This window comes from Crinia signifera, chromosome 1 (genome assembly GCF_055691185.1).
Source record: "Crinia signifera chromosome 1, ASM5569118v1, whole genome shotgun sequence".
Lineage (NCBI taxonomy): Eukaryota > Metazoa > Chordata > Amphibia > Anura > Myobatrachidae > Crinia > Crinia signifera.
The window spans coordinates 141,068,751-141,082,048 of NC_139217.1; the positions used below are offsets into that span (position 1 = coordinate 141,068,751).

Below are 13,298 nucleotides of genomic sequence, written 5' to 3' on the forward strand. Positions count from 1 at the left end.
AATCACTGCCATGAAACATGAACATACAGTATTTTAGTAACACCTCATTGCCTCATAGGACATTACAATATGTAATACTTGCACATTTAATTCATGTTTGTAAATGTTCTGGATTAAAACATGGTGGCTAAGGGAAAATATTACTTTAACCCTTTGAGTACAAAGTGAATATGTCAAAATAGGTGGGAAAATTTGCAAGCAAACATTTTTATTTTTATTTATTTACAACATTTTGTAATTGAATTTATATAACAAATGTGAGCGACGCTGGCATTTTTAGAAAATATTTTGCACATCTCTCAAAGAAATATAGGCACACAAAGGATGAAAGGAAACAATGAATGACTCCATGCTGCTCAATGCAGCAGGCAGGGCTGGTGTTAGGGTGTTCCGCACCCTCCTACAAACTATAAATTTGCGCCCTCCCATACTTTACAAAGGTACAGTGTACACCAAAAGAAAGACATGTGGTCTCCCAAGGAAGGGGCGTGGCCACACAATAGTACTCCTATTTCAAATTACACCACACAGTAGCACAATCTTATTCACATTATACAGCACCAGTGCCTTAACTAGACATTTTGGTGCCCTGTGCCAGTAAGGGAATTTATGACTGCCCTTCCACCACAGGCAAAACAGGAAGAGTGCGTGCCGAAAGCGCACAGAAAAAATGTAGGAGCATGGCTTCATGGGGAAGGAGCGTGGCCATATGAAAGTACCAATAACACCGTAATGCCCATTACACATTATGCTACACACCGTAATGCCAATTACACATTATAGCACACACAGTAATGCCCATTATACATTATGCCACACATCATGATGCCCCTTACACAATATGCAGCACACTGTAATGCCCATTACACATTATGTCACACACCATAATGCCCATATGACACGACACACATTATGCTATACGTAATGCCCCAAGTACTCCTGCACATGCCCACAGTGGTATCGCTGCTTATATAAAATGTCCACAATTGCCGACAGTAGTAGCACTGCTTATACATAATGGCCACACCAGCTGCCAAAAATAGTAGCGCTGCTGACACATAAGCCCACACCAGTTGGTGACAGTAGTAGTATATTGCATAGTAAAACACAATGACATGACTGCATAAAACCTCTTGGAGTATGGCAGAGTACTGTATATGACTTTTGGAGCCAAAATAATCACAATGTAAACCCTTTAGAGGATAACATGTAAAGGTATAGGTTACCTACCACTAACATGGTTTGAGATTAGCATTTATTTACATTTGTTTAGGTGATTTTCTTTTGTATTATCAGTAACTAAAATGGAAGAAGGCTAAAAATGGTATTAAGTTAAATAGAATATTAATATCACAAAAATAGAAAGTAATTCTATGGAAGGTCTACGTAAAAATGTAAGATGCTACATACAGAACAGCTTTCCACGTGTCTATAGAATTAGTACAGGTGAAACACGTTACAAAAGTTCAGTTATTAGTTAGTACCTGAGGGGATAGGTGGGGGTGGGGGTGGTAACAAGGTGTTAGGCTTGTTGTGGACAGTACTAGATATAGGAGATGTTGCAGTATCTTTCATACCATACAGCTTTGATTCTTTTGACAGCGTTCTTGGCAAAGATGATCCTCTTGAGGCATTGGGTGATTCAGTCTTTAGTGTTTTCGAGTTGTAATGCAACTAATGGAAAACAAAGCAAATATAAACAAAACAAGAACAATTCTAATTGTGCTCCTAATAAATAACTACGTTTACATATTGCATAAAATTAGACAACTAAAATAACAATGATAAAAGCAAAAGCTTCCATGAGTAAATACGCAAAAAATCCCAATGTGCCTATGATTTTTACAATACGGATTATATTTGGAGAAATTTAATCTGTGATCACCACTACAGAGGACATTACAGAAAACGACAAAAACTAATAAAATCCTTTATTAACATTGATCTGATGCAAATATAAATACCATGCAAATAAAAATACCAACTAAACTTGCAAAACGTGCACCCATACAAAAAAAATAATGGTGGAGATGAATGTGCGTAATTGCAGTATCAGGTGACTGAAACCTCTGAACCGATTTGGTTTCAAAAAGAGTTTTTTAATATATATCAAAAACTGTACTCACAAATTTAATATAAATATACAGCATCCTGCTGGGATGCAGATCCACAGTGAAATTGCCAAACTCACCAGGCTTTTATATAGTGTAGACAGACAAAAATCCTTTAATCCATCATTAGTTAAGAGGAATTTATCGACATTTCGGTAATCATAGTACAATACCATTTTGGTCATGACAAAGGGCACTGCGACGCCCAAAACATCGAGAACTGCCTTGACTGTGAGAGAAATGTTCCTTGTTGAAAGCTGAGCTCACGGGTCTTTGCCAATGAATAAAAGGAGTGGACCTTAACCCCATGGGTGGTGGGTTTTGCTGGGGCAGGACAAAGCTACCAGAGCAGGTTTGTCCTGCCCCGGCAAAACCCACCATAGAACGTAGCCCCCCACCTCCGCTCCTGCATTTGTACGCTGGAGGCTGAGCTCCCCTGCTCAGGCTCGGGAGGGCTCATGCGCCTGAACTCCTGATCGCTCCCGAGTCCCCCCGAGTCTGCCGCCTTCGTCACTGCTGTAAAGTGAATTAAGGCTGGCGGCTGGGGAAGCAGCAGGGGGGGGGCTAGAGGTGATGCACAGCTGGAGGCACCACTGGCGCACACCTAATGCATAGTGGTATGCCCAGAAAATTTCCGGGACAGCCCGCTGACCCCGAAAAATTTCCAGGCATACCACCCAAAGGGATAAAGCATAGTTTAAATTAATTATATTCATTGTCAGACACCTGGCAACGATTGAAATAAACCAAAACATAACTGCTGTTTCTTGTTTTTATGGCTGCAACTGGCAAAATAGTGACAGTTTAAAATAAAAATAACAGTTACATGGGCTTATGGGGAGAAAAAAGGCTTTTATTTGCCCCATAAAATTCTACAAATGTGTACATTTGTGTTCTACAAAAAAAAATCTAACACAAAACACTTCTAGATATTCTATAGTTTGAATCTTACCTTCACATCTACCCCAGGTATATAAAATACTGTGGTTTCAGAGTCACTTGATTTAGATGGTAGAGATGATGGCACTTTCTTTCCAGCCAGCAAGTGAGTTGTAGATGCATAATTATTTTGAAGTTTTTTCTTTTTAGATGGGGATTCTTGATCAAGACTTCTGGAACTTCTGTCATAGCTCCTGCAAAAAGGTTTTATGCTCTAGGTGAGTGCATTGACATTACTGCATTTGTCTTTAGGGTTGTATGTAGTTTTCAGTCACAGAAAAATCGGGTGTGGTATGGGGCTTCCGACGATCATTAGACCGAAGTCGGAATCCCAACTACCGGAATACCCCTGTAAGTCAGGATCATGGCTGTCGTGCTTTTAACAGTCGGATTCCGATGTAGGTCTACTGACCGTCAGAATCCCGACTGTCGGGAGGTCATCTGGCACCTGAAAAATCCTAATTGATTTATTACTACAGATGGAGCGCCTCTAGTTCTTGCCCGGGGATCGCCAGCATGCCTGCGCTGGCGATCGCCGATGCAGAGGAGCTCCATCTGACTGGGATGCGCGTGCGTCTCACACGCACATGCATCCCAGTTTCCGGACGGCACCTCTGTGGGTCCCTGCCCGTCTCAACTTCAGGGAGATGGGCAGGGATAGGGGGGACGGCGAGGGGCACCGGGGAAGGCGGCAGGCAAAGTACCGTAGCCACGGGGCGCACGCGAGCGTCTCGTGCGCCCCTGGAGAGAGCCGGCTGCTGGCGATGGAATAGCCAGCCCCTGCAAGAAAGAGGCCGGCTCCATCTGTATGTTCACTACTCACTGGCATGATGAGTGAACTACAATATCTGTTTTAGCATTTTAAATTCAAATTCATTTCATATTCTATCACAAAAAAAAACCCACAGTACATATTTTATAATATGTAATGTGGGTTCACAGTCCTCAAAACGGCTCTGTACAGTACTGTATTCAATGTAAAATTATTTAACTTACACACAAGGCCATACAACCAAACTACACCAATGTACGTCTCTTCACAAGATATACATCTCTCAACCACACTCATTATTCGCTCCTATTCACTATTGTACAGTAAGACTTTCTTCAGGCTGCACCCACTCCCTGAAAACTCACCACTCTAAGAAAATTCCAGAACCACCCACATAACATTTATAAATGTTCCTAGCCAATTAATACACTTCAAACATATCATCACTTATTTTCTCTCTCCTTTTACCATCATCCTGACCCTGGCCATCATTGTTGGGTCACTATGATAAAGCCCACCATGAATCTTGGCGATTTGGTGGGCCACTATACAGCAGATAACACAGGGGCGGAACTGCTGGAGGCAATTGAGTGATCTGCCGCCGGGCATCAGCTCCAGAGGGGCACATCTCTTCCATTGCCTCCGGCTCCGCTGAGCACACACCCAGGGGCGGATTGGCCCACCTAAAACCCCCCTCCGGCGGGCCGTTTATAATCCTTCCAGGCTGGACCATCCTGTGCGCCTACTGGCCGGGTAAAGCGCAGTAGCCACACCCCCTCCACCAGAGGACCTTGGGAGTACATATCACTCTGATGGGGCCCATACACGGTCCGTTAAACGGATCCGTTTGGGTCTTAATTAGCATGCATCGTATCGGATCGCATGCCTAGTGCATGCACTGCGATCCGATACGATGTTTAGCTAGTACAAAAAGTATGTGCAGCACATACTTTTTGTACCGTACTATGTGATGCGCGGGAGCGCGCATCGCATAGTACAAAACGGACGGTCCGGGAACGGACCGTCTATGGGTACCTTGAGTCGGCACGGCTGCATGAAGAAAGCAGACAGTACAGTACCTTTCTGGACTGCAGCCCCCACACATACAGTGAGCACTTCTGTACTCCGCGTACATCCCCTGCTCCTGCTGAAAGTGGCAAGGGGCAGGTGGGTGTTGGGGGCGAATCTTTCTAATAGAGAATAGGGCATGTGGAGAGAATGAGTCATGGATTCTTTCTCTCTCTGCGTTCCGCACTTCCGCATTCCCTCACTCTCTCTGCGCGTTCCCCCACCCTCACTCTCTGCGCGTTCCCCCACCCTCACTCTCTGCGCGTTCCCCCACCCTCACTCTCTGCGCGTTCCCCCACCCTCACTCTCAGCGTTCCCTCACTCTCACTCTCAGCGTTCCCTCACTCTCACTCTCAGCGTTCCCCCTCTTTGGGTTCCTCCTCTCTCTTTGCATGTTCTCTCTCTCTGCATTCCCCCTCTCTCTGCCTGCTCAAAAAACAGTCGACCTTGACCCATGTCGACCTAGTTACTGTAGACCTAATGACCGTATCCCGGAACAGGAGCCCCACAAACTGTGAGCAGCTACCATCAGCCACAGCCAGGAGATCCTCCCCTATCACTTCCCCTGCCTATGGCTCACGCAGGTCAGATTACACATTAATGGAGCTTATAAAATGCAGGTTAGGAGCAGGGAGTGGGTTACAGCCAGAGACAGATAACCTGCTACCCTTCTGCAGCCTTAGCCTAACCTATCCCCTAACCTTTCCCCTCCTGCAGCCTCACCTTAACCTCCCCTCCCACAGCCTTACCCTATCCTTTGTAGCAAATGAATCAATGATATAACAATTTTAATAGCACAATAAAACCTAATAAACAGTTAAAAAACACAGACTTTCCAACGAGGGACCCATGCCTGGTTCAGTGCAGGTTACAAAAACATATGATGTCTAAACCCCGTGATTTACCAGTGTCTTATTTTATGTGTTTTTTAATTGTTTATTAGGTTTTATTGTGCTATTAAAATTGTTATATCATTGATTCATTTTTTAGAATAATTTATTTTGAGCTGCCTACCACCTTTCTACTTGTCTTCCATTTAGGGAGCTGACTAATCCCTTTTAGCAGCTGCTTTTTATGGGTGGAACAACACATAAGTGCTCCGAATTAACCTTGCGTTAATTCCTTTTTTTTTTTTTCACCCTATCCTTTCCCGACCTTAACCTTCCCTCCTGCAGCCTTAGGCATACACATGGGGTGATTTCAGCTACTTTTCTAAGAGATCCCTTAAAAAAGGAGCACAGATTGCTCCATGTGTTTGCCCTGCAACGACGGCGATGTGTGGTCCTGCGTGTCGCTATCGCCCAAAAGGAAAGCCAGTGCTTGCACTGGCTTACCTAGATCGTGTGGGGCTTTGCCGATAAAAACAATAGGCAAAGCCCCGCTCTGCACAGCTCTTATCATTTTCTATACCAAAGCCGGCTAGTCATATTATTAAAATTGCTGTAAGGGCTGCCTCACTGCTCGCTTTATCTATCCATCTACCGGACAGGGGGCATTAAAATGTATCTCGCCTCCGGCGATTGGGACGAACTTACGCCACTGAGATAACACCTATTTACCTATAGATTTTAATCTTGCGAACAGTGCTGCTCTATATAAGAGAAATGTCTGCCCTATATAAGAAAAGGGTTAATGAATGAATAATAAATAAATCTGTACCTTCTTAAGCTTATATCATCATGTTCTTGCTGGGGTGTTGTGGGGTGTAAAACACATTTTCCTGAGTCTATTTCCACTCTTATATCTAGCTCAAAGTCTATATTTCTTTCAGTAGCGGTGCTGGACACGTTTCGGCTTGAAGCTGCAGCAGGCCAACGCTCGGTGAACAGTTGATGTACTGCAGCAAAACCAGAGGATTTCTTTCGAGTGCTCGGTCTAAAAACATAAATAGCAAGACACTGGTTGGCTTTGAAAAGAAAAGTGGGTACTCTTTACCTAGAATGGCGCAAGCGTTTGGCATCGCGGGCAAAAAATCGCGGGCATCGCATGCACATAAAAAACGGGTGCGACGCGATGCCCGCGATTTTCCCATAGGGATCAATGTTAAAAGTCAGATTGGACACGATTTTAGTGTTAAATGCCTCAATGCCCGCGATTTATACATAGGAAACAATGTTAAATGGGCCACAGAGCCCTAATAGTCCCCCTGAAGTCTAAAATGGCCCCCACAATTTTTAACGCCACCCCACGATCAACGTGAACCCGAAGCGTGGCGAGCGCAGCGAGCCCGCGAGGGGCGGCGGTACGCGTCCTCCGACCTTTTCATACCCCCACTATCCACGTCGGCGTGGAGCTGAGAATAGAATAGTGTGGCGAGCGCAGCGAGCCCCGCGAGGGGACGCGGATACCTGTGAAGCCCGCGAAGGGACGCGTTTACCTGTGAAGGTATCCGCGTGCGCTCGCCGCGCTTCGGGCTCGGTGGCTCGCCACACTATTCTATTCTCAACTCCACGCCGACGTGGATAGTGGGGGTATGAAAAGGTCGGAGGACGCGTACCGCCGCCCCTCACGGGCTCGCTGCGCTCGCCACGCTTCGGGTTCACGTTGATCGTGGGGTGGCGTTAAAAATTGTGGGGGCCATTTAAGACTTCAGGGGGACTATTAGGGCTCTGTGGCCCATTTAACATTGTTTCCTATGTATAAATCGCGGGCATTGAGGCATTTAACACTAAAATCGCGTCCAATCTGACTTTTAACATTGATCCCTATGGGAAATCGCGGCCATCGCATCGTACCCGTTTTTTAGTGCATACGATGGTCGCGATGGGCGCCGTTCTAGGTAAAGAGTACCGAAAAGTGTATTTTTTATTTTTACGACAAGCAGAGTACAAGCGGTTTAGTTTTACATTGTTTACGGTTAATGAAGAGAGATCACTTACGGAGGTTTTCTGTAAATATACATTTTTTCTATGTCATGCTGTTCCTCTTTATCGGACTCCTCTGATGTTGAGGAAGAACTGTCTTCTCTTTTTTCTTCAGTCTGGAAAGGAATGCTTGGTGAAAACACTGCTGGTGTGTTGGGGGAACTGAACACGGAATGTGAACCATCACTAATGGATGAGTAATGAGATGGACCATCAATGGTAACTGACAACAAATCCCCATCTACCTCCTCTGGAAACTGTTTCAAAAGAAAAACAAAAAACAAACAAACAAAAAAAGAAGAAGCAGAATGCACAGAGTTATAAGGAAAATATTTAAATTTGTTATATTCTGTGTACACTGGTGAGAATTCTTGCCAGGCTGAAAAAGCAGATAGAAAAGGCCCAAAATGTTTCCCTTATAACAAAGATTAGCAGGTATAATGGGACAGATGTGATGAACTGATGTAGTATTGAGCAGCAGGTAGGGATGGACACCCAGCCACCAAAAGACAATAAACAAATAGCACTGAAGCCGCACAAGATGATATGATTAATTAACACCACCTGAAAATTTAACAAGGTCTATTAGTGAAAAGAAATTATTCATGCATACGTATACAGAAAACTGTACAGATATGTCCTTGGTCACAGGTCCCAGAGATCTCTTATTTTGCCCAATAAACTGGAGGGGGCATTATTTGGGTTTTCTGCTATTTAAAATAGTTGTGTGGGTATGCACTAGAACGATACCAGCCCGTTTTGTCACTTCCGAGCATACCAGAATGGCAAATTAGGCATATTAAGAATGTATGCCTGATTTTTGCACTTTTTCCGTCACAGGTGTCATCTTGGTCTTCGGGTTGGCCCTGCAGCATGGTCAACTAGAAGATATGGTAACGATCCCATGCTGCCGAATGCTGCATTGCATATTAGATCACACCATTGCCATCTGCATCGTGCAAGTTTGTATGCACTTACCCATGCAGGGTCACGTTACCCATCTTATCGGCCATCTACACATTGTTCTGATGTGTAGCCGGCCTAAATTTTACAGTGTAGTGTTTGTCAATTCTTTAAAGAAATTTTACCAAAATGAACAATAAAAGGCAGTATAATAGGCCATTAAAAAGGACTTAAAAGAAATGGCTTAGGACCGTTTGGGTCTTTCTATAAGTATATAGAACATTCTAATTGTGAATTTAATAGAAAATATTTCACCACGTGTTTCTCTTGAAATACCAAGAGAATTTAGGATGAGCATAATCATGAAAATGTCCTCCCCCCTCCTTTTTGCATGTTTTTCTTTTTATGGAACCAGTTGATGGACATTCTGTTTAAGCTTCAAGTAACAAAGGGAAAGAGTAATTAACATCTGCATGAAGTTGGCGTAGATTTGCAAGATAGCTTTTCATTTACAAATACCTTGAAATACCCTTCCTCCCAAGAATAGCGAGATTGGCGTTTTAATCCTAAAACTGTATTATTCAACTTCATTTATTGAAAGGAAGAAAAAAATAGTTAATTTTAGATAATAGTCATACTCAAGCAACTGAAAAAGCACAACTGAAAAATTCATACACAACTCACACTATAATGCTGGGTACACACCAAAGATGTATCTATCCTATCTATCTGGCGAGAACAAAGATATGTTAATGTATAGGAGCAATTGACAGTCAATCATTTGCTACCAAACACTGGAAAAAAGATAATGGTCATTCAGAATATGTGTTAAATCCATTTGATTTAACAAACTCACCCCAAACAATCATTTTTGTCTGTTTTCCAGCATTTGAGAGCAAATAATTGATTGCCATATGCTTCCAGATTTTACCATATTTTTGTTCCTACCAAAAACATTGGACAGATAAATATTTAGATGTGTATCCATCTCAACAATCTATATAGGTATAAATGCTAATTTTTCCTAATTATTTTATCAAATAGTAATATGTCTTTGTGCAGTCATGTGTGAGTCATCTGCAATTTAAGGATTATTCCACCTATTCCATTATTCACCTATTCCAATGTGAAGAGGCATCTTGTAAGGGTTACACATTTTAGAACAAGGGAATATTACACTAACTTACTCTGCATATTATAAACTATGTTCCAGTGTTATCAAAAGGATCAATTTATCAAACGAGCCACCCTGATTTTTTTGACATACCAACATATTCTGTGTTCAGCCAGAAAGTGGGCAGTATCTAAAAAAGTCTTTAAAAAAAAATACTGTATCCAGCCAGTTTATACAGACCCAACTATTTCTTAATACCTGCTGGCAATATTTTCTGGGGTGAACACTGCACATGAATTATTCATTGTTCATTTAGGAATTCAATTAGATGCGTTAATTTATTGCAGGATAATTGAGGCAGCAGGGCTATTTAGAGACGGCAATAGCATGCATGCTGCAGTTAATGAAAATATCTCTCTGAGCCTGAAAAGAAATCTATGTTAAATGGGCTGATTGCAGGTGTTGCGGATGCGGTAATCTACAGGTCCAGGAACATATCCCAGATTCTATGGGATTTAGGCCCTTATTCAGATCTGATCACAGTACAAATTTGTTCTCAAAATAGTCAAAACCATTTGCAGGTGGGGGAGATGTAACAGGTGCAGAGAGAGTTAAATTTGGGTGGGGTGTGTGGAAACTTATATCTAAATTGCAGTGTAAAAATAATGCAGCCAGTATTTACCCTGCACAGAAATAAAAGAACACACCCAAATCTAACTCTCTATACATGTTACATGTGCCGCACCTGCAGTGCACATGGTTTTGCCCTTTTTGAGAACAAATTTGTACTGCAATTTAAGGGCCTTAGTGAGGTAATTTATCAGGTGAAGAGAATGGGCTCTAATAGAATATCCATTGGAATTAAAGTCCGGGACTACTACCAGTACTTGTTTAATTTCACAGCAGCAGCGTCTGTGTCCCCTTGCGGGGCTCGCTTCGCTCACCCATGCTACGGGCTCGGTACGCTCGCCACGCTATCTACAATCAACTCCATGCCAACGTGGATAGTGGGGGTATGAACCAATTCACACTGGCATGGACTTTATTTTAGATCGTTTTCCGAGCGCCGAACCCGGAAGTAGCGGGCGGCCATGCTGCCACCGTGAAACTAAACAAGAACCCTACTACCCTTTTCCTCCCCACAGTAAATTATTGCATCTGACAAAATTCACTCCTAAGTCTGTAATTAACGGTTACTCTAAAAAGGTCCAACAAGTATTTATGTTATTGTAGAAGCACTGCAGGGATGATTACCGCCAGAGCACAAGCAATTGTATTAAGCTATGTACTACACTTACACTGTCCTGAATGTTGAAGGTCACCCTGGGACCAGCAGGAGAAGCAGCTTCAACCCGTATTTCAGGGAGTTCTTCACCATCTAACCTTGAACTGAATATCAACAAAAGAAAGCAGGTTTGTTTATAGATATTTATCCTGGGTACTAAGGGGGCTGGCAAAATATGCAACAAGTAAAATATCAGGAATTAATGCATCAGTTGTGCCTGGACTCTACAAGACATGTTTCCTTCCGTGCAATACTTTTTCAAATCAATATCATGACACATTAGGGAACACTAACCAAGATGTGAAATAAGAAGATTGTACAGTACAGAATTAGGGGGTATTGACTTTACAACCAATTATACAGCCCATTGGCACCTACATTTCTTGTATAGCTGTAAGAATCATACACAAAAAAATAAGAATATAATATATAAAAATGTACCTAGCTCTTTCTGTTCGTTTCAAAGGTGGTCTCCCAGATGCGGTAATGCTCTTGGAACGGCTGTAGCTTGGTTTGTACCCAAGACCCCACTTATCTTTCAAGGAAGCTGCCTTAAATTAAAAAAATAACATAAAAAAAGTAAAAGAAACAAAACCATGACAATGATTAGTTTCAAATAATATTTAAAATGTATTATATTTATATGACACCTAAGATGATCAGCAGTAACTCACCCTCATGCTGGACCTGCGCAGCTTCTTTCGGACATCCCTGCGAATGTCATTAACTGCCACAGACTCAAGGTGTTGATACCGTTGAATTTCCTGGTTTATCGTTCCTTCGCTAGCTCCAAGTTTCCTTTTAAATAATAATTGCTCATTATTAAAATGTACATTCTAATTTCAGATTTTAACAAATACTTTCAACAAAATATACAGATGGAGCCCCTCTCATCAGAGTGGCTCCCATCGTGCCATTCACCACCCTGAACCAGAATGGGGTGCATGCACGTCCATGCCCTGTCCCTGTCCACCAGCCGTCAGAAACCTGCGCATGGCGGTCTGGCGGCAGCGCTGAGAGCGGCCCCATTTGTATATATTCTTTAGATCAATATAGAAAAACGGACTAGAAAAATATACTGAAAATTGTCTTGGAGGTCACTCAGCGAGAATTTTAATACGGATTCGTATAGTCTCATACATACATGCATCCCAACCATCCAGCTACTAGATGGTGCTGCTCTGTCACATGCTGATGAAGGAGTCTCCACAGCATATGGCCTAAAAACTGCTATTTCACTTTTACAATTCGAGTGTGCCCACACCTCCCGTTTCACTAAATAGACCTTCAACATTGAGATGTACAGATGTAGCCATGCTTATTTTTGCCGTGATGCGTATACACGTTTATATGCATCATGTCGTGCAGCAGTATTCGACCACAGGAATGAATGGCTTGCTCATGCAAGCATCTCATTCGCGGGCACACTAGTCGCTCCATCCAAGCTGAGGGATGGATGGACGTGGCTATATCTGTATTCATATAGTATTATACATAATCATAGTGCTGTACTATGAGATTTATAACACAGGAGAACAAATAAAGAAATATATGGTACATATGGTAGTGAACAACAAATGCATAATAAAGAATGTTGGTGGACCGCACTCTATGCACATGGTATAGTCACTCACTTAAGATCATCAATAACTTTGGCTTGTTCATTAAGCTCTCGTATATCAACTAAACGCTTCACAAATTTCCGTCCTCTTGAATCCACATTCTGACTGCCAAGTTGCCCTGGTCGCCGGTGGTCAACTGTCTCCTAGAAGCACAGAGCTTATTAATTACAGACTCAAAAGAGTTAATCACCACCTCAATTAATTAAACCATATCCCTGTTTGTTAGGCATGCATTAATCACTGATTAATGTAGATTTAGTTCCTTGTGAAATTCACCAATGATCGCAGGTGGGTTAATTTGAAGACTGTTCACTTTTACATACATTTGCCCATGAGCGAGACCTGCTTGCAGCTGCATGTGAACGGACAGAACCGGAGTCAGACCTTTCTAAACCAGAGACATAATCTGTAGGGACTGAGTAACGATGCCATTCTGGGTTCAGGCCAAGAAGGTGATTTACAAGTCGCTGACCAAGAGTAAGTTTGAAGCTTTCTCCATTTACACAAACTGCTTCTGAATTCTGAACAGTAAACGTTATGGTTAGTTCTATCTTGCAAAGTTTTCAAATAATGGGGCAGATGTATTAAGCCTTAACAAGAGATAAACGCAAGGGTGATAA

General features: G+C 42.5%; 1 protein-coding gene across 17 annotated transcripts in view; it reads right to left on the reverse strand.

The window, feature by feature from the left end:
* Positions 1-13,298, reverse strand: part of BLTP1 (bridge-like lipid transfer protein family member 1) — a 250,134-nt gene that overhangs the window by 35,136 nt on the left and 201,700 nt on the right. For 4 of the 17 annotated variants that reach the window (XM_083174415.1, XM_083174421.1, XM_083174416.1 and 1 more), the window contains 10 exons: positions 13,002-13,199; positions 12,691-12,821; positions 11,731-11,854; positions 11,498-11,607; positions 11,070-11,160; positions 9,177-9,242; positions 7,770-8,011; positions 6,550-6,765; positions 3,064-3,244; positions 1,485-1,674 (listed from right to left, as the gene is read on the reverse strand). In XM_083174415.1, the coding sequence (XP_083030541.1) occupies positions 1,485-1,674; positions 3,064-3,244; positions 6,550-6,765; positions 7,770-8,011; positions 9,177-9,242; positions 11,070-11,160; positions 11,498-11,607; positions 11,731-11,854; positions 12,691-12,821; positions 13,002-13,199 (1,549 nt within the window). The remainder of the gene's footprint in view (positions 1-1,484; positions 1,675-3,063; positions 3,245-6,549; positions 6,766-7,769; positions 8,012-9,176; positions 9,243-11,069; positions 11,161-11,497; positions 11,608-11,730; positions 11,855-12,690; positions 12,822-13,001; positions 13,200-13,298) is intronic. The other 13 variants (XM_083174429.1, XM_083174423.1, XM_083174430.1 and 10 more) reach the window with 11 other exon arrangements.